Source organism: Hippocampus bargibanti, linkage group LG09 (genome assembly GCF_051943395.1).
Source record: "Hippocampus bargibanti isolate YZ-2025 linkage group LG09, ASM5194339v1, whole genome shotgun sequence".
Lineage (NCBI taxonomy): Eukaryota > Metazoa > Chordata > Actinopteri > Syngnathiformes > Syngnathidae > Hippocampus > Hippocampus bargibanti.
Genome location: NC_142742.1, coordinates 22,810,886 through 22,836,909, shown reverse-complemented (window position 1 = coordinate 22,836,909; position 26,024 = coordinate 22,810,886). Strand labels below are relative to the sequence as shown.

The following is a 26,024-nucleotide window of genomic DNA, read 5'->3' as shown; positions in this document are numbered from 1 at the left end:
ATCACATATTGACAATAGTTTGTTTCCAAAAGTATAGTTTTTGCCGTTTATTCAAATGTGCCACAATTTTATTTGCACACATTGTTTTCCGCTGAAAATTTCAGACACATGTTTGACTCTACACATTCAAAATGCTGGAGGAACATTTCTCATCCAATCACTCCAGATTTAAATTGTCCTTAATTGCACCAAGTATTGTGTCATCTAGAATTTTTATTTTGATCGGTAGTTTGGACAGCTGCAATTCTTTTTTACGAACACTCCATGGCCATGTATTCATTCAGTATGCTGATGATTCTTTTTGCTGGTTATGGGCCACTTGATGGCCCCTTTTCGCGAAAAATGTGAACGGCAGAGAAGCAGACAAAAAATTCCGATGCAATTGAGCTTGATTAAACAAAAAATATTAAACATTTTGGAGATGTGATAATGTTAAACGAGTGTTATAGCCATATGTTAAAGTATCTTCTAGCTGTCTTTTGGAAACAGTGGTGACATTTGTCGGTTCAAGTTTATAGTTAAACGAAAGGGGGTATAACTTGTGGTGATTATTTTTTATTATAGTTATTATTTAAAGGACAACCGATATCACTTTTTTGTTTCTTAACTGACATCAGAAAAACGTTTTATAGCATCTAAAATACCCAAAACACGCAGTATGATATTTTTATTCAAATGCAAAACACCAATAAAAATGACTTAAAGTGTCCAAAATCTGCAAAAAAATTGAGCTGCGAATTGGGTATTTTCAGAAAGTCCCACCCTCAGTTCGTGATGTCACGCCAAGACGTCTTGCATTGCTTGAAAATCAAAACAATAGCTTCAGATTCGGAGAATATGCTTTCTTGTTACACATCCCGTTATGAATATGATTCAAATAGTTCTGAAGAGGAAAGCATACAAGTTTGCAGTCGATTAAAGAATTTTTTCCGTGTCATTTTGAGGCAAACGGGTGGGGGGGAATGTCGCACCCAAAAATGGCGACCAGCTCCCGTGAGGAATGAATCAGCCCGTTTCCACAGGCTGATAAATTCCTTCCATGGAGCTCTGACGCCCTCTTCTGGCGGCTTTTGGGTGCAACATCAACGTTTTCAGATAAACAGTACAGCAAAATACATTGACGTGATGAAGGACTACCTACAATGTGTCTTTTTGTCAGTCAGGGGGGGGGGGTCCTTTTATGACGTAACGTGAGGACTCGTCACCAACTCAAAAACAAGACTTCCTGAATATTCAGCGCGAGTCTTAAAACGTAAAATATAGCTATATGCGGTGGAATCTTTGTAAAATACGCTCAGTAGAAGTCATTTGAAGCCATTTTACAAATTATGGACACAACTTGTCCGGAGACGTCGGTTGTCCTTTAAATGCAATGCACATTAGAGGAATTCAAGTCAGAAATTGTGTAATTGGCAAGGACATGAAATGAGTCAGTTAGTAATTCAAGCGGAATTATAAATTCAGTCACCTAGGATTCCATGACATGTAGTGAATGACATGACTTTAATGAGATTGTGTTTCCATTTTGATTGTATAGTTTAATTTTGTGATTTTATTTTTTTTATTCTTCTTTATTCACCTATTAAATATGTTTGTCAAGGGGATATGTTAAGACGATTCGCGATACAAACACATTTTAAACATCGTTTTATTTTCTCAGACTTCCGTTTTTATTATACATCACAAAATCTCTCCCAAACAGCTCTCTCACTCGCTTTTCATCACACACCTCTAACATCCGCGCGAGCAACGAACAGTGGTGACATTTGTCGGTTCAAGTTTATAGTTAAAAAAAATGGCGTGTAACTTATTGTGATTATTTTTTATTATAGTTATTCTTCTTCTTTAAATACAATGCACATGAGGAATTTCTCGACATTCAAGTCAGAAATTGTGTAATTGGCAAGGACGTTCAATAGGCACCTGAGTCAGTCAGTCATTCGAGAGGGATTATAAATTCGTTCGTTTAAGGGTTCCGCGCTAACCAGCGTTTTTTAGAATCAAGAGAGGGGGATTCTCGTATGTAGCCACAGGGAGGCACAAGCCAGTGTCTTATTGTGCCAGTCTCAAGCCTGGATAAATACAGAGGGTTGTGTCAGGAAGGGCATCCGACATAAAAAAAATTACCAAAACAAATATGCAAATCAAACCTCTGAATCCCATACTGGATCGGTCGAGGCCCGGGTTAACAACGGCCGCCATTGGTACTGTTGACCTTCAGGGTGCAAGTGGAAAATTGACTACTGTTGGTCGAAGTGAGGCCGCATTTTTAGTCATGTGGTCGAAGTGAGGCCGCACATACTGTGTGTCCAGGAGACCAGGTGGAAAGGGAGCAAGGCTAGAAGCTTAGGGTCAGGGTTTAAGTTGTTCTATCATGGTGAAGACAGAAAGAGAAATGGGGTTGGGGTTATCTTAAAAGAGGAGTTTGTTACGAATGTCTTAGAAGTAAAAAGAGTATCAGATAGAATGATGAGTCTGAAGCTAGAAATTGAAGGTGTGATGTTCAATGTTGTTTGTGGGTATGCCCCACAAGTAGGATGTGAGCTGGCAGAGAAGGATAAATTTTGGTTGGACTTTGATGAAGTCATCCAGAACATCCCGAGAAGACTTCAATGGACATGTTGGTGCAGGAAACAAAGATGATGAGGAGGTGATGGGCAGGTTTCAACTCCAGATAAGGAACGCTGAAGGACAGATGGTGGTTGACTTTGCTAAGAGAATGGAAATAGCTATTGTGAATACTTTCTTTCAGAAGAGACAGGAACATAGGGTGACCAGGAACATAGGGTGACCTATAATAGTGGAGGCAGAAGTACACAGGTAGACTACATTTTGTGTCAACTGCGCCATCTAAAGGAAATCAGTGACTCCAAAGTAGTGGTTGGTGAGAGTGTAGCCAGACAGCATAGGTTGGTGCTGTGTAGGATCAGATCAGAATCAGAATCAGAATCATCTTTATTGCCAAGTATGTAGAACACACAAGGAATTTGTTTCCGGTAGAACACGCTGCACTAGTATCGTCGTCAAAAAAACTGCTAAGTGGCACTATACAGTTCCATTTTGGCTACTGTTGAAGAGTTCAAAGAGTTAATGGCTTGGGGGAAGAAGCTGTTTAAATGTCTGCTGGATTTGGTGCGCATGGATCGGTAGCGCCTGCCTGAGGGGAGTAGCTGGAAAAGGTGGTGGGCAGGGTGCGGAGGGTCCAGTAGGATTTTCCGCGCCCTTGTTCGGATTCTTGCAGTGTGCAAGTCCTCGAGAGTGGGCAGGGCGGTGCCAATGATTTTTTCGCCGTCCTAACTGTCCGTTGAAGTTGGATTTTGTCCATTTTTGTGGCGGCCCCGAACCAAACGGTGATGGAAGAACACAGGATGGAACACAGGATGGATTCGATGACGCTGGCAGTGAGGAAGATGAAGAAACCATAGGCTGAAGTGAGGACAAAATGGTGGAATTTGAAAAAGGAAGAGTGTTGCATGACATTTAGGAAGGAGGTAAGACAAGCACTGGGTGGGCAATAGGTCCTTCCAGATGACTGGCAAACTACAGGGAACATAATCAGAGACACAGGTTGGAAAGTACTTGGTGTATCGAGTGGAAGAAAGGTAGATAAGGAGACTTGGTGGTGGAATGGGGAGGTGCAGGAGTGTATACAGAGAAAGAGGTTAGCAAAGAAGAAGTGGGACACTGAGAGGATGGACAAGAGTAGACAGCAGTACAAGGAAATGCAGCGCACGGTTAAAGTAAAGATGGCAAAGGCCAAACAAGAGGCCTATGATGACTTGTATGCTCGGCTGGACAGCAAGGAAGGTGAGACTGATCTTTACAGGCTGGCGAGACAGAGAGACAAAAATGGTAAGGACCTGCAGTAGGTTCGGGTGATTAAGGATAGAGATGGCAATGTATTACCATTTGCCAGTAGTGTGATGACAAGTTGGAAAGAGTACTATGAAGAAGTGATGAATGAGAAAAATGAGAAGGAACAAAGGGTAGAAGATATGCCTGTTGTGGACCAAGACATAGCAAGCATTACCAAGTTGTAAGTGAGGAGGGCAGAGCAGAAGTGAACATTTGTGAGCAGCAGTATGGCTTCATGCCAAAAAAAGAGTACGATAGATGCAGTGTTTGCTTTAAGAATGCTGATAGAGAAGTACAGAGGTGAGAAGGAATTGCATTGTGTCTTTGTAGATCTGGAGCGTATGACAGGGTGGCCAGAGAAGAGCTGTGCCATTGCATGAGGAAGTCTGGAGTGACGAAAAAGTATGTGAGAGCGGTACAAGACATGCATCATCACTGTAAGACAGTTGTGAGGTGTGCTGTCGGTATGACTGAGGAATTCAAGGTGGAGGTGGGACTCCACCAGGGGTCAGCTCTGAGCCCCTTCTTGTTTGCTATGGTGATGGACAGGCTGACAGACGATATTAGACAAGAATCTCTTTGGACCATGATGTTTGCAGATGACATTGTGATCTGTAGCGAGAACAGGGAACAGGTGGCGGTGAAACTAGAGCTGTGGAGATATGCCCTGGAAAGGAGAGGAATGAAGATCAGTTGCAGCAAGACGGAATATATGTGTGTAAATGAGAGGGATCCAAGTGCAAGAGTGATGCTACAGGGAGAAGAGATAAAGAAGGTGGAGGATGTTAAGTACTTGGGGTCAACTGTCCAGAGCAATGGAGAGTGTGGAAAAGAGGTGAAGAAGCGTGTCCAGGCAGGCTGGAGCGGCTGGAGAAAAATGTCAGGTGTGATGTGTGATAGAAGGGTTTCAGCTAGGATTAAAGGAAACGTGTATAAAACCGTGGTGAGACCAGCCATGATGTTTGGACTGGAGACAGTGCCACTGAAGAAAAGACAGGAAGCAGAGCTGGAGGTAGCAGAGCTGAAGATGTTGAGGTTTTCTTTGGGAGTGACCAGGTTAGATCGGATCAGGAATGAGTACATTAGAGGGACAACTCATATTAGAGGCTTTGGAGAGAAAGTAAGAGAGGCCAGACTGAGATGGTTTGGACATGTCCAGAGGAGAGAGAGTGACTATATCGGGAGAAGGATGCTGAGCCTTGAACTGCCAGGCAGGAGACCGAGAGGAAGACCGAAGAGGTTTATGGATGTGGTCAAAGAGGACATGAAGGTAGCTGGTGTGAGAGAAGAGGATGCACAACACCAGATAGATGGAGGACATTGATTCGCTGTGGCGACCACTGAGGGGAAAAGCCGAAAGGAAATGAAGAAGAAGAGGGGGATTCTCTAGAGGAGGAGAACTTCTGAGCACCAACATCAACCGGAGGGGCCAAAGACGAAACTGATGAGGTGAAGTGTGATTGCACGTCCCAGTCGTGATGCCATGGACATCCTGACCAAGAGTAACTGATGGGGAAGACACATCATCAACAGGAAGAGCCTGTTGGATATCCTGAGCAGGCATGTCTCATGATCCGACAGAGCGAGTGACAAATAATGTTGCATTCCACATCGATGACAAACGGCGTGTACGACAACAATTTTAACAGATTGCCAAAATGTTTTCTCCACACTCCACACAATCCAGTGGAACCAGGGGATAGCCACATCAACAGGAGAGACTGCTGAACATGCCAACTCGTGAAAATAATTATTGCAGGCTGGCCTCCGCCCAAAGAATGTGACGACGTGCAAATGTGTAGCCCACACGAAAGTTGCAAATGTGATCAGCTTGGGCAACACTAAAGCGGTTGCAGCAACAGAAGAAGCCGCGCTCACCGAAAAAGACAAATACAGTAAAGTCTCGTTATATCGATATTCAAGGGAGTCCGAAAAAATATCGATATAACCGGGACTATCGATATATCCGGCCCTGTTTGCATGTAATTTTCTCAGTGCGTGCATAGAAATAGTATCGATATAACCGGGACTATCGATATATCCGATATCAATATAACGAGACTTTACTGTACAAGGAAAATAGCAGGGCGTGCATAACCGAGGCTAACACATAGCAGTGCCACCTGATGATATTTGTGTGGGTGAGTGCGTGTGTGTGCATGTGTGTGTGCGCAAAGCAACCATTCCCTCGTGGCAACCATTCCCTTGTGTAAATCGCATAGGGTCGCCCAAAACAATTGTTCGTTTGCATTTGTGTGTGTGTGTGCGTATGTGCGGATGTCGGTGTGTCCATATGTGGGTGTGTGTTTTAAAGGACAACCGACGCCTCTGGACAAGTTGTGTCCATAATTTGTAAAATCACTTCAAATGACTTCTACTGAGGGTATTTTACAAAGATTCCACCGCATATAGCTATATTTTAAGTTTTAACACTCGCGCTGACTATTCAGAAAGTCTTGTTTTCGAGTTGGTGACGATTCCTGACATCACGTCACGTCAGGAATGCCCCTGACCGAGAAAGGGACACACAATGCATTGTGGGCACTTTGTTTGGTTTGAAAACTTCATGTTGATGGCGAAATTAGAAGGAAAACACATCGATTTCTTTAATCGATTGCAAACATTTATGCTTTCCTCTTCAGAACTATTTGGGTCATATTCATAACTGGATGAATAACAAGGAAGCATCTTCTCCTAATCTGAAGCCATTGTTTTGATTCTCGAGGAAGGCAAGACATCCTGGTGTGACGTCACGAACAAGGGGGCGGGACCTTCTGAAACTGAAACTTTATGAGGTCATTTTGAAGTAGTTTTGGGACAGTAAGTCATTTTTATTGGTATTTTTATTTGACTAAAAATATCAGCCTGCATGTTTTGGGTGTTTTAGATGCTATAAAACATTTTTCTGATGTCAGATAGGAAACAAAAAAAAAATTGGTTGTCCTTTAAGCAACTCTACCCTCATCTAAGTACATAATGAAGAAATAAATACATTTAGTTAGCCATTTTAAACATTGTAGAATGAACATTAAAATAGTGAGTTAATCAGTATTAATGGTGCTCTGGTTTCAGTGGATGGGTGAGACAGCAGATGTGGAATGTGTGTCGGAGTTGTGTTTGTTCAGGTACCAGGAGGTCAAGGGGTCAGCTGATTCATATCAACCAAAGGAGAGGAAAAGTTACAACTTAGCCAACACTGCACAAAGGAGGTGAAAAGTTACGACCTGACCAAACGCTGACCTGGCAGGAGCAACTCGAGATGTCTCCACGACATCCCGCCAAAAGGATGATGATATCAGAGGAGAGGGATCCAATCAACTCCTGATTTCTTTGTTTGAGCCAAATTTGAATATGCATGTGGTACACCTTTAAATCTGGGCTGCTCGGTCGAAGTCTTTGTCTTTCGTCTCTCTTACTGATTTGGGGCACACAAATATTTTCTGTGTCAGGGAGCTGAGACCCAGAATTCTGCATTAGATCAAATTGTTAGGAATAAATCAGAATCAGAATCATCTTTATTGCCAAGTATGTAGAACACACAAGGAATTTGTTTCCGGTAGAACACGCTGCACTAGTATCGTCGTCAAAAAAACTGCTAAGTGGCACTATACAGTTCCATTTTGGCTACTGTTGAAGAGTTCAAAGAGTTAATGGCTTGGGGGAAGAAGCTGTTTAAATGTCTGCTCGATTTGGTGCGCATGGATCGGATTATAAATCATCTGCTTCATCAGCTTCTTTGGTGATCTCTCTCACAACGAACATGCCAATTGTTAGGTTACAACGTTGCGCAATAAGGTAAATATTTAATTCCGTTCATAATATTTACAATTTTAAAGATAACCGTGGGGCGGCCCGGTAGTCGAGTGGTTAGCACAACGGCTTCACAGTACAGAGGTCACCGGTTCGCGTCCCGGTCCGGCCTCCCTGTGTGGAGTTTGCATGTTCTCCCAATCAAACTCAAAGCTGTTCAAATAAGGAAATACAAACTTCAAGTTAACAACAAACACTTTCACGAAAGGCAAGGAGAAAAATCAATCACAGGACTACAAAACAAAATTGGAAATACTCAATTCACGCAAGAACGGAATGAAGAGCAACTAGAAAGACTTTGACAAGATCACAAAATAGCAATCCAATGTCCGAATGACACTCCTTAAATACTCAGTGAATAATGAGTAGATTGGCAGCGGGTGTGTTACAAGCAGGGAGGCACATGGGAGCGGGAGTTCAAAATCAACTGGCTAGCACGCCGGCTCGCTTCCCCCTTCTATGACGACGTTTCCATGCTCCGTACAGCGCAGCCGCTTCACTCGCTCCGAAAAATATTGTTTTTTCGTGTTTGTGAAAAAAGTCCAAGCGCCGACTCCTGATTGCTAAGCAACTATTCCAACGTGTAAGTTTCGTAGGGTCCCCCAAAACGAACAAAAAAGACAAATACAAGAAAAATAGTAGGCCGTGCATAACCGAGGCTGGCACGTGTACCAGCGCCACCTGCTGATATTTGTGTGTGCGTGTGTGTGCGTGTGTGTGTGTGTGTGTGTGTGTGTGCGCAAAGCAACCATTCCCTCGTGGCAACCATTCCTTTGTGTAAATCGCATAGGGTCGCCCAAAACAATTGTTTGTTTGCATGTGTGCGTGCATGTGTGTGTGGATGTAGGTGTGTGGGTGTGGATATAGGTGTGTGGGTGTGTGGGTGTGTGTTTGAAGCAACTATACCCTCATGTAAGTACAATACAATACAATCCAATCCAATACAATACAATACAATACATATTGTCACCAAAAGAGAAACGAAAATGACAAATACAAGGAAAATACGAGGCAGTATGTGTATGTGTGTGTGGGGAGGTGGTCTCGGGGGACCTGGAGTCTTAGGTGTGGGTCTTGGGGCCCATACACAGACAGACAGACAGACAGACAGAGACGAGACAGACAGACAGCTAGACAGACAGATAAAGAGAGAGAGAGAGAGAGAGAGAGAGAGAGAGAGAGAGAGAGAGAGAGAGAATGATAGATAGATAGATAGATAGATAGATAGATAGATAGATAGATAGATAGATAGATAGATAGATAGATAGATAGATAGATAGATAGATAGATAGATAGATAGATAGATAGATAGATAGATAGATAGATAGATAGATAATGATTATTGCTGATTCTATTTTGTTTAGTTAAGCCTACGCCTTGGTATTTGACTTTTCTCAAGATATATAATGATGTACGTCATAACGTGCGTTGATGTGCGTCATAAATAATGTCATGATGTGTGTCTTACGCCATATTTACTGTAACTTGTATAACCTTCTGATACGCAGAGTGAACCAAATTCATTCTTGGAGCCATCTGTTAACCTCTATACCAGGGGTGTCAAACTCATTTCACATCGTGGGCCACATATGGCCTCGGTAGATGTCAAGTGGGCCGGACCATTAAAATTATACCATACATGCTATGAATAACCAAAATATCATGTCTTTCATTAGTTTTGGTGTAAAGAAGCACAACAACATTAGGAAAACTATGACATTTAATGAGCATTTCTGTAACTGGCGGGTATCTTGTCATTGCTTGGTTGCCATGACAACAAAAATATAATTTATTTGGACTTGTTCTGTAAATGTGTTTAATGATTCTACGCGAACCTTTATGTGTGTTTTTCATAAAATCGACTTCGATACTTTATTTATAGTGTTTTGTCATTATCACTTCCGCTTCCGTGTCATGTGTTTCGATAAAAGCGAGTAAGGCGAGACAGACGGAACGAGACTAATGCGGGAGAGAGACAGAAGCAGAGCAACTGCTAGATAGAGAACGACAGTCTCAAGTCTACGTCAACGTTTATCTACTTTTGGTCAATAAGGTGCACACAGTACGTTATTAATTTCCTTATTGACTGAATGTTTTGTCGAACTTATTGCAATGTTGTCGTTTCAATGACCTTTTTAGTTTTCACAGTGTTCAAGTGTTTCACAATAAACGTTGTGACATCAGTACGAAGCGTCATCCTTGACCGGGGTAGATACAATTCCTTTTACACATTTCATTTCATGAACAAATGTGCAATTTGTTTTTGTTCCTGATATTTGGCATCTTTTGGCCTGTACAAGTGCATCAACAACAGGTGTCGCGTCCTGACTGGCTGACACTTTCAGAATGTCATTTAAAGGACAACCGACGTCTCCGGACAGGTTGTGTCCATAATTTGTAAAATGGCTTCAAATGACTTCTACTGAGCGTATTTTAAAAGATTCCACCGTATATAGCTATATTTTACATTTTAAGACTCGCGCTGAATATTCAGGAAGTCTTGTTTTTGAGTTGGTCACGTGACATCACTAAAGGAACGCCCCACACAAAAAAAGACACATTGTAGCAGTCCTGCCATCACGTCAATATATTTTGCTGTATTGTTTGGTCTGAAAACCTTGTGTTGCACCCAAAAGCCGCCAGAAGATGGTGTCCAAGCTCCATATAAGGAATTCATCAGCCTGTAGAAACGGAGGTGGCCACCGGAGGTAGCCATTTCGTGCCTCTTTTTCGTTGAGACATCTCCACTCAATGTTGCCTCATTATGGCACGGAATAAATTCTTTAATCAATTGCAAACATGTATGCTTTCCTCTTCAGAACTATTTTGAATCATATTCATAACTGGAGGTGTAACAAGAAAGCATATTCTCCGAATCTGAAGCCATTGTTTGGATTCTCAAGCAATGCAAGACGTCTTGGCGTGACGTCACAAACTGGGTGCGGGACTTTCTGAAAATGCCCAATTCGCAGCTCAATTTTTTGCAGATTTTGGACACGTTAAGTCATTTTTATTGGTGTTTTGCATATAAATAATAATATCATACTGCATGTTTTGGGTATTTTAAATGCTATAAAACGTTTTTCTGATGTCAGTTAAGAAACAAAAGTGACGTCGGTTGTCCTTTAAGTACTTGTTCGTGAGCTTTGAACGCATTTTTTTGTTTTATCGATATTCATGACTGAGAAGATTTGTTCACAAAGGTAAGCTGTTCCAAACATGCGCAAAACTTTAGCAGCCGGGGCTGTTGATTTGGGGTACCCTGGTAGTAGATACTGCTAATATTTGTCCGGACCTCTGGGGGTAAATTTGCCCTTCAAATCTGCAACACATTGCAAATCAATCAATTTCGACAGATAGATCAGACGCTGATTAAATAAATACAGTAAAGTCTCGTTATATCGATATCGGATATATCGATAGTCCCGGTTATATCGATACTATTTCTATGCACGCACGGAGAAAATTACATGCAAACAGGGTCGGATATATCGATAGTCCCGGTTATATCGATATTTTTTCGGACTCCCTTGAATATCGATATAACGAGACTTTACTGTATGTTGTGTGTCCATGATGTGAACACACTTGTGATCATGCAGCCATTGTCTGTAAATCATGTGTGTCCGGAATATTCTACAAATAAACCCTTCGAAGGTACTGTTCATCGACTCCAGCATTTATTTGGATGACAAGAATCCGATATTAGCGAATACGCAGAGGAAAAGCCAATCTCCGCCAACAATAGATAGATGGAGAGCGGGAGATATATTTTTTACAGACACACACACACACGCACACACACACACACACACACACACACACACACACACATATCCCTTTGAGGCACGAGATTGTGTTTGTGCATGTATATGGACGTGCGTGTGTGCACTGTGAGAGAAGGACAAAACTGTGTTGTGTGGGATGTGGGAACATGAAGCATGAAGAGTGTGAGCTCAGTAAAACAGAGGGAAACACACACCTACTTTCTCTGGCTCATCATGTTACGCAAGAGCCTGTGACTCACTGCTTTAAAGGGCTCATGGCTCTCGCACCCTTCAACTCTCCCAGCCACTTATCAGATACTTCAGGACTTTCCAAGAATTTTGCACGGACTGGTAACAGTCAGAAAACGTCAACATCTTCATTAGGCAAGAAAGGTTTGTGATCAAAGAAATTAAGAGGTTGGAACACAATGATTCAGCAGTACTCTTTAAATAATCCGCTTTATGGATGAAAAGGTTTCTTCAGCCGTCATCGATGAGAAGGTTTCTTCAGCCGTCATCTGTACAATTGTAACACAATTGTGACTCACTGCTTCTTCAGCCGTCATCTGTACAATTGTGTTACAATTGTACAGATGACGGCTGAAGAAACCTTCTCATCGATGGACCACTCCTGTACGACTGAGAGCTTACACAGACGTTCAGCCGTCATCTGTACTTCTTTGAAGGTGTCGGACGTTTTTCTTATTATCCAAGATGCTTCTTCAGCGAAGTAAAGTCTTGCTGGTAGTTGCGGCCCTATATATATATCCCTACTGTCCAGATGTGGCAGTGCCGGACTCTGCTATGATTGGTCCCTGCTCTCAGGTTGGGAGCAGAGGACTACTCCCTGCGGCTCCACTGATTACTTCTATTGTCCTGACTGATTACTTCTATTGTCCTGCCTGAGTATGAGGATTACCCCATTTGCTCTGGTATCATGATGGTATCATATCATGGTATCATATTGGATGGACCACTCCTGTACGACTGAGAATTTACACAGACGTAATCCGCTTTATGCTCACAAGGCCCATCCGTGAGCCGTCACCTTACCGTGATAGAGGGGTTTCTGTGTCCCGATTATCCTAGGAGCTAAGTTGTCTGGGGATTTATGCCCCTGGCAGGGTCACCCATAGCAAACAGGTCCTAGGTCTCTCTCTCTGTCTTGGCAGTCCATCAAAGTCGAAGATGAGAGCGCTTCCATTCTTATGTGGGGTATTGGACAGTGGTTATTGTTGCTGCCGGCGATGCCACTGTAAAGTCCTAGGTGAGGGACCAGACAAAGTACCACTCAAAAGACCCCTGATGAAGAAAAACATGAATGGATTTGCCCGGTTACCGGGGCCCCTCTCTGGAGCCAGGCCTGGAGATGGGGCTCGTTGGCGAGCGCCTGGTCGCCGGACCTACACCCATGGGGCCCGGCAGTGTGAGCTGGGAGGCAGCCAAAGGCGGGGACTCTTGCAGAGCTGAAGCCCAAGCTGGTGTTCGAGGTCGATAAGTTCCGATTAGATATAGTTGGACTTGCCTCCACACACAGCCTAGGTTCTGGTACCAGCCCTCTCGAGAGGGGTTGGACTGTCTTCCACTCTGGAGTTGCCCACGGTGAGAGGCATGGAGCAGGTTTCGGCATACCTATTGCCCCCCGGCTTGCCGTCTATACATTGGGATTCACCCCGGTAGACAGAGAGTGTTGCTTCCCTTCGCCTTTGGGTGGGGGGACAGGTTCCGACTGTTGTTTGTGCATATGCAACCAACAGCAGTTCAGTGTACACATCCTTTTTGGAGACTTAGAGGGTGTGTTGTACTGCACTCCCGCTGGTGAGTGCTAATGTGGGAAATGACAGTGAAAACTGGAGGGGCGTGTTTGGGAGGAATGGCTCCCCCGATCTGTGTTTCGTTATTGGATTACTGTGCTTGACACAGGATTGTCTATAACGAACACTTTGTTCAAACATAAGGGTGTTCATATGTGCACGTGGCACCAGGACACCCTTGGCCGCAGTTCGATGATTGACTTTGTAGTTGTATTATCGGATTTGCGACCGCTTTTGGACACTCGGGTGAAGAGAGGGGTGGGGCTGTCAACTGAGTACGCTCCGTTGTTGGGGGAAGATGCCAGTCCGACCTGGCAAACCCAAACGTGTCGTGAGGGTTTGTTGGGAACGTCTCGCGGAATGTCCTGACAGAAGAAGTATCAACTCTCACCTCAGGCAGAACACCAATAGTAAGGGTTGCCGTCAAGCTGAAGGAGTCCTATCGGGGCTATATGGCCTGTGTGACCCCTGAGACAACTGACAGGTATCGATTCGCCAAGCGAAATTCAGCATCGGTGGTCACTGAAGGAAAAACTCGAACATGGGAAGAGTTTGGTGAGGCCATGGAAGCTGACGTCAGGACCGCTTCGAGGAAATTCTGATCCACCATCCGGCGTCTCAGGAGGGGAAAGCAGTACACCACTAACACTGTGTACAGTCAGTATGGGGCGCTGCTGACCTCGACCCTGGACGATGTGAGCCGGTGTGCAGTGTACTTTGAAAACCTCAACTCCACCAACATGCCTTCCTTGGAGAAAGCAGAGTCTGCGGACTCTGAGACGGGCCGATCACTGTGGTTTAAGTCACCGATGTGGTTAAAGAGCTCCTCGATAGCAAGGCCCCAGGGGTGGATGAAACCCGCCCGGAGATCCTCAAAGCTCTGGATGTTGTGGGGCTGTCTTGGCTGACACGCCTCTGCAACATCACGTGGTCAACGGGGAGAGTGCCTCTGGATTGGCAGACCGGGATAGTGGTACCCCTTTTTAAAAAGGGGTACCACTACCACCTTTTTAAAAAGGGGTACCGCAGGGTGTGTTCCAACTAGAGAGGGATCACTCCTCAGCCTACTTGGTAAGGTCTATTCAGGGGTTCTCGAGTGGAGGGTCTGCCAGGAAGTCGAGCCGAATTTTACGGAGAAGCAGTGTGGTTTTCGTCCCTGCCGTGGAACCGTGGACCAGCTCTACACCCTTAGCAGGGTCCTCGAGGGTGCACAGGAATTCTCCCAACCACTCTAGATTTGCTTTGTAGACTTGGAGAAGGCGTTTGATCGTGTCCCTCGGGGAGTTCTGTGGAGGGTGCTTCGGGAGTATGGGGTACAGAAACGCCTGATACGGGCCGTTCGGTCCCTATCTGACCGATGTCAGAGTCTGGTTTGCATTGCCGGCAGCAGGTCGGAATCATTTCCAGTTGGCTTCACCAAGGCTTCCCTTTGTCACTGATTCTGTTCATTACCTTTATGGACATAATTTCTAGGTGCAGCCAAAGCGTTGAAGGTTTCTGTTTTGGTGGCCTCACTGCTTTTTGCAGATGATGTGGTACTGTTGTGGACTTAAGGCGGGGCTCTCCAACACTGTTTTGCAGCCGAATGTGTTGGGATGAGAATAAGCACCTCCAAATCTGAGACAATGGAGTGTCACCTTGGGGTCAGGGAGGAGATCTTGCCTCAAGTGGAAGAGTTAAGTATCTGGGAGCCTTGTTCACGAATGAGGGTATGAGGGAGCGAGAGATTGACAGGCTGATCGTTGTGCCGTCTGCTGTGATGCGTACTTTATACCGATCTGTCGTGGTGAAGAAGGAGGGGAGCCAAAAGGCGAAGTTCTCAATTCACCGGTCGATCTACGTCCCAACCCTCATCTATGGTCATGAGCTATGGGTCCGTGAGAAGCATGGTCATCCGGGAGGGGCTCAAAGTCGAGCCGCTACGCCTCCACATCAAGAGGAGCCAGAGAGACTATGCTGGAGAGACTATGCCTCCCAGCTGGCCTGGGAACGCCTCAGGATCCGCCAGGACGAGCTGGAAGAGGTGGCTGGGGAGAGGGAAGTCTGGGCTTCCCTACTGAAGCTGTTTCCCCGTGACTTGACCCCGGATAAGCGTGCAGAAGATGGATGGATGGATGGATGGATGGATGGATGGATGGATGGATGGATGGATGGATGGATGGGTGGATGGGTGGATGGATGGATGGATGGATGGATGGATGGATGGATGATGGATGAATGGCCCATGAGGGGTGCTGAAGCCTATCCCAGCGGTCTTCGGGCAGCAGGCAAGACAGACACAAAAACGAACATCTGCGTTCTTAAACACACCTAACTGAAATTCTAAATATTCGATCAACCTACTATGCATGTGTTTGAAATGTGGGAGAAAAAGGGAGCACCCTGAGGAACCCCAAATACGCAAAGAGAGAACATGCAAACATAGGGCGGGATTCGAATCTGAGACTTCTGCACTGAGTAAAATAGTTCTGAAGAGCAGTCTTTCTAACCAGTCTATCACCCTGCCACCCCAAATAGATACTTTATTTATCCATAAAATAAAGACTGTTTGTTTGCTATTAAGTTCATGTAATACAGGGGCGTCAAAGTCATTTTTTGCTGCAGGCCACATTGTGGTGATGCCTTTGCCATTATGAATTTAGGGAAGGCATTAGAATGTTTAATCCCCTCCACATATTACATTTAGAGCGCACAACGAATTAATAAATAACAAGTTTTCAAATCTGAAGTCAAGAATAATGACTGTTATTATGGTTTACATCTAAAAATATTAAATTTTGGTTAGGATTTTAGCAAGCATCATGAAATTTCACAAGTTTGATATACTTTCGAGGGCCGAAAAAAATGATGTGGCGGGCCGGATTTGGCCCCCGGGCCTTGACTTTGACACCTGTGATCTAATAGGTTGAAAGAGAAAAAAATAGCTTCAAACCTCACCCCCATTTCATCCACATCACACACATTATTGGTGTGCAAGACAGACAGACAGACAGACAGACAGACAGACAGACAGACAGACAGATCGATCGATTTTGCTGGGACTGGACCAAACCTTAATCCACGATTAACTCATTTGCTACCATTAACAAATACACTTAGAATGCCATTACAGAATTTATTCGGTTTTAGTTTTATATATATATATATATATATATATATATATATATATATATATATATATATATATATATATATATATATATATATATATATATATATATTTTTTTTTTTTTGTGTGAGAGTGAAGATCAAGTCTATCTTGTGTGTGAATTTCAGAACTGTATGTAATGAATTTCCCTCCCACGAGGGGGCAACAGTTGCATATTGCTAAAAAAAATGCAGCCTCCAATCGCCCCATGAAGTGCATGAAGGAGGTGGGCCTTCTTTTACAAGTTCTCATAAAGGGCAGAGCAGCGATCATGGTGAAGCATTTTCGTCACAATTACATGCAGCCAACTAACTGCAGACAGACACTAACTGCATACTCGACTGAGGGGTGGACCTCTGCGGCGGAGGATCCACTGAACCACTGAGACCGACTCACCGAACCCCTCGGGTTTGATCGACCCCAGTTTAAGAACCACTGGTTTAGATGATGTAGCTAGCTGGTTATCCAGCTCGCTATCTATTAGCTGTTTAGCTGGATAGCTAAATGGCTAGCGAGATATTAGCCGCCTATTAACTAGCTAGCTTTCTAGCTATTTGAGTTACTTCCGGGTTGAGTGAACGCTGGCACGTGTTGCTGCCTCTGCTCACCCACAGAAAAAACTTACCCTGCGACTGTAAAGTGAGCTTGAGAGTTTTGAAAGGCGCTTATAAATCAAATGTATTATTATCAGTGACGTGCGGTCAGGTTCATGGCTGGTGAGGCACTGACGTCATCAGTCAGATTTACAATCATATGAACCCTACAAAGTAGCTTATTCACCATTTGATTGGCAACCGTTAATTTGTTTTGTTTAAAATGTCATGTCAGCATTCTATATACAGTAAAGCAGGGGTCGGGAACCTATGGCTCGCGAGACATATATGGCTCTTTTGATGATTGCATATGGCTCGCCGATAAAACTAAATACATATTCTCGTTTTTTTCACCGTTCATTTCCCGTTGGGGCTGCAGTTGGCCGAAAGCGCCATTTGGATTGGATGATATTGGCCGTCATGTTGAAACAGGTAGACGCCCCTTTCAATGAGCCCAACGAGTGCACTTCAGCTTGAATGCACCGGAGGATTCATTTGCCTTGGTGCAGAGAAAAGGTTCTGATTTTAATTTGCAATGAAACAATACCATCGATGAAACAGTCGAATGTCAGTGACATTTTAACAAGCCCCATGTTAAGGTTAGCATCAACATACTTCTGCGAGAAGTAGATTGCAGATGTTGTAGCTTATGAGCCGTGTGCAGGCTAGCTAGTAGTAACTTTGCCTCTGGACCGGTGTTTGCGTGTGTGTGCGCGTACAAATCACTCAATAAATATAACTGTTTAATTTATTTTTTCATTTGATATTTCCATGATGACAGGCGAGGCACAGCCTCACCTGCCTCCCCTGACTGCACGTCACTGATTATTATTAAAAAGCCCAGTTCGTTGAGTTATGTACCCTTACGTTCATCCTGTGACATCACAAGGGCACGTGATGCTACTGTTATGTCTCTTGCGCATTGCCGATGCAATTATTGATTTCTTTGATGTTTTGAGATGAAAATGGTACAGTATCTTCTTTTTCTTTAGGCTTTTCCCTTCAAGGGGTCGCCGCAGCGAATCAGTGTCCTCCATCTTCAGAGGTTTGATTACCATATACAGTATGATGTTACTAAATATTTCTACAGAGCCTGGTCCGAATGGAGTATGCCCCAACTCCCACAGCGATGGAAAATGACTACAGTATTGCACTCATACACACACACACACACACACACACACACACACACACACACACACACACACACACACACACACACACACACACACACACACACACACACAAGAGTGTGCGCGCATGCGCACTTGTATATAGCTGTATATCACACACACACTTGTAATCGTTCAAACACATGCACACATCTGTTTATTATTGATTATTTTTGTTCTGTGTTTCTGGTTCTGAACCTGTTATAAATCAAAAGAAATGTAGTTTTGTTATCAAAAGTCTTTTTCTTTTGTTGTTTCATAGAGGTAAAGAACTGTCCATGTGTTTGAGGTGTCACTCGAAGTTAAAACTATGGTCCTTGATTAAGGACCATATTTTTACCTTTCAACTTGAATTTGCTTCTCCACAGAAAACGCTCATTTTCTCGGCTTTGTGTGAAAAATCGGGCATTAGGCAAGATTTTAACAGCCGTTATTTCCAGAACGAAATAATGTAGAAATAAACTTTTTTTCTGATGAAAGAGAGTCTAAGGTTTCTAATGCTGTGTTGAATGTTTATGTAGTTCTCGAAGTCAACATTTTGTGGGTCCGGCATTTGGAGTAAAAATTACGAAAATGCCCTGGCACCGGAGTGGACAAATGTTTGCACGTCTGGCAGTGAATGAGTTAAAAACACCCAACATTTCAAGTTTTTGAAAATAACTGTGTTAGTTTTCATTTGATACAGTGCTGCAAACAATTGTAGTGCGACATGAGAGAAAGTGATAAACCACGCGGGGTCGCTTTTTGGTCAATTATTGAACCACGAAACAATAAAATATATTTATATTGCAGCTATTTCTTCGAAGTCCAAAACTTACACTAGCATGTACATGTCCGCGATAGTAGGGTCCGTAAATTGCTTTATTTGACGATTGTATTGACAAGATAAAACGACAGCTTCAATAATCACTTTTACCGTTATAGTTATAAAATGATTTACCGGAATCTAAGGCGATTGTCCAGAGCGCAATGGTAAACTGCGGGATATCTTTTACCTTGGAGGTTCTGCACTCGCATGTCACTTATGTGTCCGATGAATTCCTCCCTCTCGAACCAGTCATCGCGCCCGAGTCCAGCCATCAAGATCGGTGGCAAGTTCCTACAACCAGAAAGGAATACACCGAGAGAAAAGCGGACCGGCGGTTTATTGACCAGTCAGTCGACAGGGAGCCAAAAGTGCAATCCTTGATGCAGAGGTTGAGATGGCGGAATAAATTTCACTCAGAAAACAGACATGGTCGCCGAGGAAGAGTGATCGTGTGTGTTTCCCTGTTTTGCCTCCTGGCAGAGAGGTCGTTGCAAGCTCTCTGCGTGGGGGTGTCCCCATGGAGACGACAGAGTAGTAGGGAAACCGAACCTAAAGCTCCGAGGAGGGATAAATCTATCATTCCAAGAAATACCCCACCCCAAAACCCAAAACCGATTCCGACAAGAACCGAAGTACACCCACTGCCATCGTCTTAGTACATGGAGAAGTTTAACCATGAATGTCAAATTTATGTCCGTATTAGTTTCCCTGGAAGATCATTATGACTCTGAAACTACACTGTATCTATCATTGCATAAAGACTCCATCTTTTACGTTTTTCTTTTTTATTTTCTGACTGTTTTATATATTTATCGAGCTAGCTAGCTATCAAGCCAGCTATCTAACGAATCATTTATGCTTTATTTTACAAAATAGTGATGGGTCCAGCGACACAGAGGCATCGATGCGTGCGCCGAGCTTCCAGGGCAAACCCCGTGTCAATGCGCGCACCGCTTTAAGAAAAAGTCACGTGAACACTAAGTCACGTGACAGTCACGATGCTGCGTTCACCGAGAAGGCCCAGTCAGAACCTTATTCACTGCTGACTCCGACACCATCTGGTTCATTATCATTATGTAATATTTATTTCTGGAAAATGCGCTAAAATTCCTTTTTCATTTTTTTTTCAGACGACCTGTGGCAGCACCTCGACCATGAAGTTGGCCAGATGGTGTGTGACAGGTTATAAATTATCTTATTTCGGATCTTATTTCGTATTTTGATTACATTCGCATAGTTACATTGGTTTACAAATGATATACAGTGAGACCTCAACTTACAAACTTAATTGGTTCCCAGACAGTGTGTAAGGCGAAAAGTGTGTATCTCAAAAAAAAATCCCATAGGAAACCATTAAAATGGGAATAATCCGTTCCCGGGTTTCCATAAAATATACTTTTCAACTAAATAAGCCTTAAAACTACACACAACATACCTTATTCTATGTATAATAAGTGTGCTATTGTATTGTAATGAAAGAAATACACTGCATTGTATCATAAAGTCACTTTACATTTGTGATGGTCATTTATGGCTTGATAGAATGGCGTTGGAGGTCGAAGGTCAAAGGGAATTGCTGTTTGGAAAGAGAGGCGCATTACATGACGAATGTAATTAAAGAAATAAACTGTGCTGTAAAATAATGTTTTATTTACCTTTTTGATTGTCGTTGATGGCTTATGGAAGGAGAGTCACCTTCCTTAAGGACTGTTGGTAACTTAACCTCTGGTGCTGTTCGGTCGTGTGCTTCCGCCGAAGATCACTCCGCCAGCCGTGGTGGGTGTGTATTATGAAAATAGTGCTTATTATAAGGTTTAATTTTCATAAATTTGAGTAAGTTGAGGTGTTTGTAAGTTGAGGTCTCACTGTATATCAAAAATGTTTATTTAAACAAGGAACGCATGCTTCGGTTATTGTTTTGTGTGGGACCGATTTAGATCGTTGGACAGGAACTTGTTGCGCGTTTACGTTTGCATTACATCTGGGCATTCGAAGTAAACCACTGTTGAGTCAAGATGTATTCCACTGCTTGTCTTGTGTTTTTTTTTCTGGATCCCACATCGTAACTCCCTTACCATAGTGGAGACCGGAACATTTTGGAGGCACTGCTGGGATGTTTGCGTTCGAGTGTTGTCTATTCGCCGTGGATAGAAGCTCACGCCGAATATCCCCAATCAACCCAGTCGGAGTGGCATCGCCGTTCACTGTTTTTTTTTTCTACCTGTGATCTGGTTGCATCTCTGTGCGTACATCCACCACTAGAGGGCACTGGGAGTCTATGAAGTGAATCCGGCCAGTTGAACTGCGTGTCCCCTCTGGAAAATGGAGCTTGAGGAATTACAGTTGGACGTCAGAGGCAAGTTATTTGGACTGAATTTTCAACAGTTGTCCCAGTTATGTGCTGAAATCCAAATATCTGGACTGAAAACTGAGCAATTTACAGGCATGACTCGAGGCCAACTAATTAATATTGTGTCAAACTACATTGAAAGAGCTGAATTAGAGGTAGAAGATGGGGAAATGTTTGATTTGCTACGTGTAAAGGACTTGATTGAAAGTATAAAAGATTTGAACTAGGAATAGCCAAACCAAGTGGAAAAAGGTGACGATGCAGTGCGAAAGAGAAGCATAGTGCACCCAGACACTGGCCCCTGGCGCAAAGATTTTAAGATATCTGGACAAATAGGTGAGCTCGGAAAAAAAGATATTCACATTTCCTAGTTTGATGAGACAGATAGAAAAGTGGGCTCAGTAAAGGCTACCCCACGGGGACGAGATCATCGAGGCAGTGGTTCGTGCCATAACACCGGGTCTGCAGTTGAGAAGCTACCTCGAAGGGAAAAGGAACCTCACCCTACCTTCTTTACGAAGGATTCTTCGTTCTCACTATCAGGAGAGAGGGGCCACTGAATTGTACACGCAGCTCTCATCGGAAGTGCAGACCAATAAAGAGTTGCAGCAGAATTTCCTACTGAGAGCAATGGATCTTCGTCAAAGGATTCTTTTTGCATCTCAAGAGGCCGAATCAAGTTTGAAGTATGATCCCACATTGGTCCAGAGTTTATTCCTGCACACAGTTCTGACGGGGTTACAGAGTGACAATGTAAAGAGTGACATGCAACCTTTCCTCCTGCTAACCACCACATCAGATGAAGTACTGTTAGAAAAATTAAACATAGCATGTGCAAATGAAAAAGAGCGACAGGAAAAAAAGAAAAATGCTGCTCCGCGGGTGACCACGGTAAACACTGTCCAGTTATTTGACACACCAGCCCCGATTGGGAAGAAGACAGTCTTAAAGCAGAGTACTGTTACTGTGCCGAATGAACTCCTTTCAGAGATCAAAGAGATGAGGTCAGAGATTATGCTTTTAAAGGAGCTGCGGGATCAAAGGGACTATTCAGAAACCAACAGCCACTTCTCAGCCCACCAGCGGAGGACCTGAACACCTGCCTGACCACTACCCTGAACAGGTCGTCTTCACTCCATATCGGGTTGATCCACCAGCCAGGCACTACTACACCCAGCACTCCCCATCAGCTCTTCATCAGTACCACCCTGCACCAGGTCCAAGGCCGATGAGGGGGGCAGCACAGTTCCAGCAGCGGTTCACCCCTCAGCAGTCCTACATGCCCCGTCGCCCTCAGCCCAGGTGTTATTCTTGTATTCAGACAGGTGAAGAATATTGTCAGCACTGTTTTAAATGTGGAAGCAGTGAACATTTCAGAGCAGGCTGCAAAGCACAGAACCCAGTCAGGAGCCACGCTTTAAACTAGAAAGGGTTACCCCAGTGGGACATCGTGTGACCACAGAGACAGATAGGACCCAGTGTTACAGTGGTGCTATGAAAATGGAATGTAAGTCCCACACATGTGGCCCCGTTCAGAAGAGACATAAGCAGTCATTTGTCGAGCGTACAGATAAGAAACAGTGTGGCAAACTACCTTCGGTCAGAGTTAGTGGGAAAGAAATGTCTTATTCTGTGTTTTTTGGGTAACAAAAGGGTTGAAGCACTCTGGTATTCGGGGTCACAGTTGTGTGCTGTAGAAGAGTTATGGAAACAAACTAACTTACCTGACGTGTCATTGAAAAATGTGAATGACCCTGATAATACTGTCAATATTGTGGCAGCTAATGGAACAGATATGCCTTATGTAGGATTGGCTTGAGATTCCATTTAAACTTGGTGCTAATGATCCAGGGCTACTTGTACCAGTTTTAGTACTAAAAGGTAATCAGCAACAGTGTCCTATAATAAGGTTTAATGTCATTGAGCGTCTTGTGTTAGATAGCCTCTCTAATGAGACACAAAAAGGGGATACAGAAAAGCTCTTGAGATCGGTTAGACTAGCTTTTCCCCACCTTAAGCGCAATAAAGCAGCCACTTTCATAAAAGCAGTTAGTGTGGGACAAGCACATGAGTACCGTGTAAAAACAACAAATGAGAGATTTACTATGGCTAGGCATAGCTCACTTTTTATTCCATGCAAAGTACAGGCTAAGCCCTTTAAGGAAGATGTTACATTGGTTTTTGAGCCAAGTGTCATCGAATCCATCCTGTGTTCTTCCATCACCGTTTGGTTCGGGGCCGCCACAAAAGTGGACAAAATCCAACCTCAACGGACAGTTAGGACGGCGGAAAAAATCATTGGCACCGCCCTACCCACTCTCGAGGACTTGCACACTGCAAGAATCCAAACTAGGGCACGGAAAATCCTACTGGACCCTCCGCACCCTGCCCACCACCTTTTACAGCTACTCCCCTCAGGCAGGCGCTACCGATCCATGCGCACCAAATCCAGCAGACATTTAAACAGCTTCTTCCCCCAAGTCATTAACTCTTTGAACTCTTTCAACAGTAGCCAAAATGGAACTGTATAGTGCCACTTAGCAGTTTTTTTGACAACGATACTAGTGCAGCGTGTTCTACCAGAAACAAATTCCTTGTGTGTTCTACATACTTGGCAATAAAGATGATTCTGATTCTGATTCTGAAGTGAAAACCCACAGTGGCCAGATGGCCTAGAGCAGGGGTGCTCACAATTTTTCAGCATACGAGCTACTTACAAAAACTCAAAGTCCCCAAGTCAAAATGATCTACCCGCGACAAAAATGCAAGACAATTATTTTCAAATGTATTAAGGATTCTTTGTATGTACAATGTATGTTGATGTACCTTGCATAACTGAATAAGCCAATATTGCACAACACACATAATAACTACATGTACATAACATAATAAAAAACTTAACATTTTTTTGTAATTACCTGAGTTTACTTTGATGACTTGCACTGAATTGAATCAGCCAGGGATGCATAGTCCGGACAGGAGCTGCTGACAGCCAGACTCAAGTACATTTCCTCAAGTTGGGGTACTTTTCCTGTGTGAGTAAGTTACAGAACTGTCCAAGTCTCTGCTGCTTCAACGAATGCTTCTTTTACCATCTCTCCGTCTTGGAAGGACTTATTGTTTTTAACGATGGCGTGACTCACCCGGAAAGATGCTTAGGTGGCGACTTTCGCTTTTGAAGTATGTTGAGTGAAAAATGACTGCTGTCCGGACAACTGGGATTTTAGTTCGTCCACCGTTCTCTTTCTCAGCTGGCTTTTCGGTGTGAAGTCAATGTCGTATTTTCCATGAACAGTCCGAAAATGGCGCTCCACATTTTCCCATTCCGTATGAAAGTACAGTAAAGTCTCGTTATATCGATATTCAAGGGAGTCCGAAAAATATCGATATAACCGGGACTATCGATATATCCGACCCTGTTTGCATGTAATTTTCTCCGTGCGTGCATAGAAATAGTATCGATATAACCGGGACTATCGATATATCCGATATCGATATAACGAGACTTTACTGTAATATGTTTTGCCCCCTTACTTGGTCCCGCTTTCTCACTCATTTTGATCACCATATGTTTTAGCAAGGGCTGACTAGCTTGTAAATTTTGCTGCGTTTAGCACCGTTGTTTACGCATGCACGGCGACCTAAAGGTAAAAATTCAGTTGTTGAATGGTTGCCCTGTATGTCAATCAAGTGACGGGATATTTGATAGGCTGACAAATGTTTTTTTTTACTGTCACACCGCGATCGACCAGTAGATCGCGATCGACGTAATGAGCACCCCTGGCCTAGAGTTTTGTGACTCGTTGGTCTCAGTAAAGGCAGGTTCTATCCCTAAGATAGTTGTTAGTGTCCAGAAACCTACTAACCATGACATTAGGTTGCCAGTAAAGACTGTTATTGGTACAGTGCAATCAGTAGGGTCTGTCTACCCAGCTAACCTATTTAAAAGAGACCTTCCTTCAACGGTTGTCAATGAGGTCCATGTCCCGGATACCACCATCCCTCTCAGTGAGCCGTGGGACCTCCCAATTGACCTTTCTCATCTGGATGAAGATCAAAGAAAGACCGTTCAGCAGATGTTGAGAGAGGAATCGGCATCATTTTCAAAATCGGACAACGACATAGGGTGTGTGGAAAACCTACAAATGGACATTTTGTTAAAAGACACAGAACCCGTTTCAAAGACATATATGTCTGTACCAAAGCCACTGTACAGAGAGGTGAAAGACTATTTACAGGACTTGATAGCGCAGGGGTGGGTGGAAAAGTCCACTTCCTCCTAATCATCCCCTGTCGTCTGTGTTAGGAAAAAAGATGGTACACTGTACTTATGTATTGACTACAGAGAGCGGAATCGAAAAACACACCCTGACCGGCACACCATCCCACGGGCACAGGACGTGGTGGACAGCCTTGGGAGTAACACCATCTTCTCGCTCCTGGACCAAGGCACAGCATACCACCAGGGGTTCATGTCCAAAGGGAGCCGACACCTGACCGCCTGGGGCCTTTATGAATGGATTTGAATCCCTTTTGGGCTCATGAATGCTCCAGCAGTGTTCCAGCGGGGTATGGAACAATGTCTGGTGGGGTTAAGGCATCAAATATGTGTCCCCTATCTTGATGATATTCTTTTTTTCAGCGGGACATTTGACAACCACCTTGAGGACGTCAGGCGAGTGTTGCAACGTCTCAGAGAAAATGGAA

At 43.7% G+C, this 26,024-nt stretch overlaps 1 protein-coding gene and 1 pseudogene across 2 annotated transcripts in view; one reads left to right on the top strand and one right to left on the bottom strand.

The window, feature by feature from the left end:
• The window catches only part of LOC148893984 (calmin-like), a 77,930-nt gene extending 58,056 nt beyond the window's left edge, over positions 1 to 19,874 (bottom strand). For both annotated transcript variants that reach the window (XM_089004059.1, XM_089004058.1), the window contains exon 1: positions 19,155 to 19,874. In XM_089004059.1, coding sequence (XP_088860185.1) covers positions 19,155 to 19,239 — 85 coding nt within the window. In that variant the 5' untranslated portion in view covers positions 19,240 to 19,874. The remainder of the gene's footprint in view (positions 1 to 19,154) is intronic.
• On the top strand, positions 3,390 to 4,064 carry LOC148893985 (uncharacterized; annotated as a pseudogene).
• Positions 19,875 to 26,024: the final 6,150 nt, after the last annotated feature.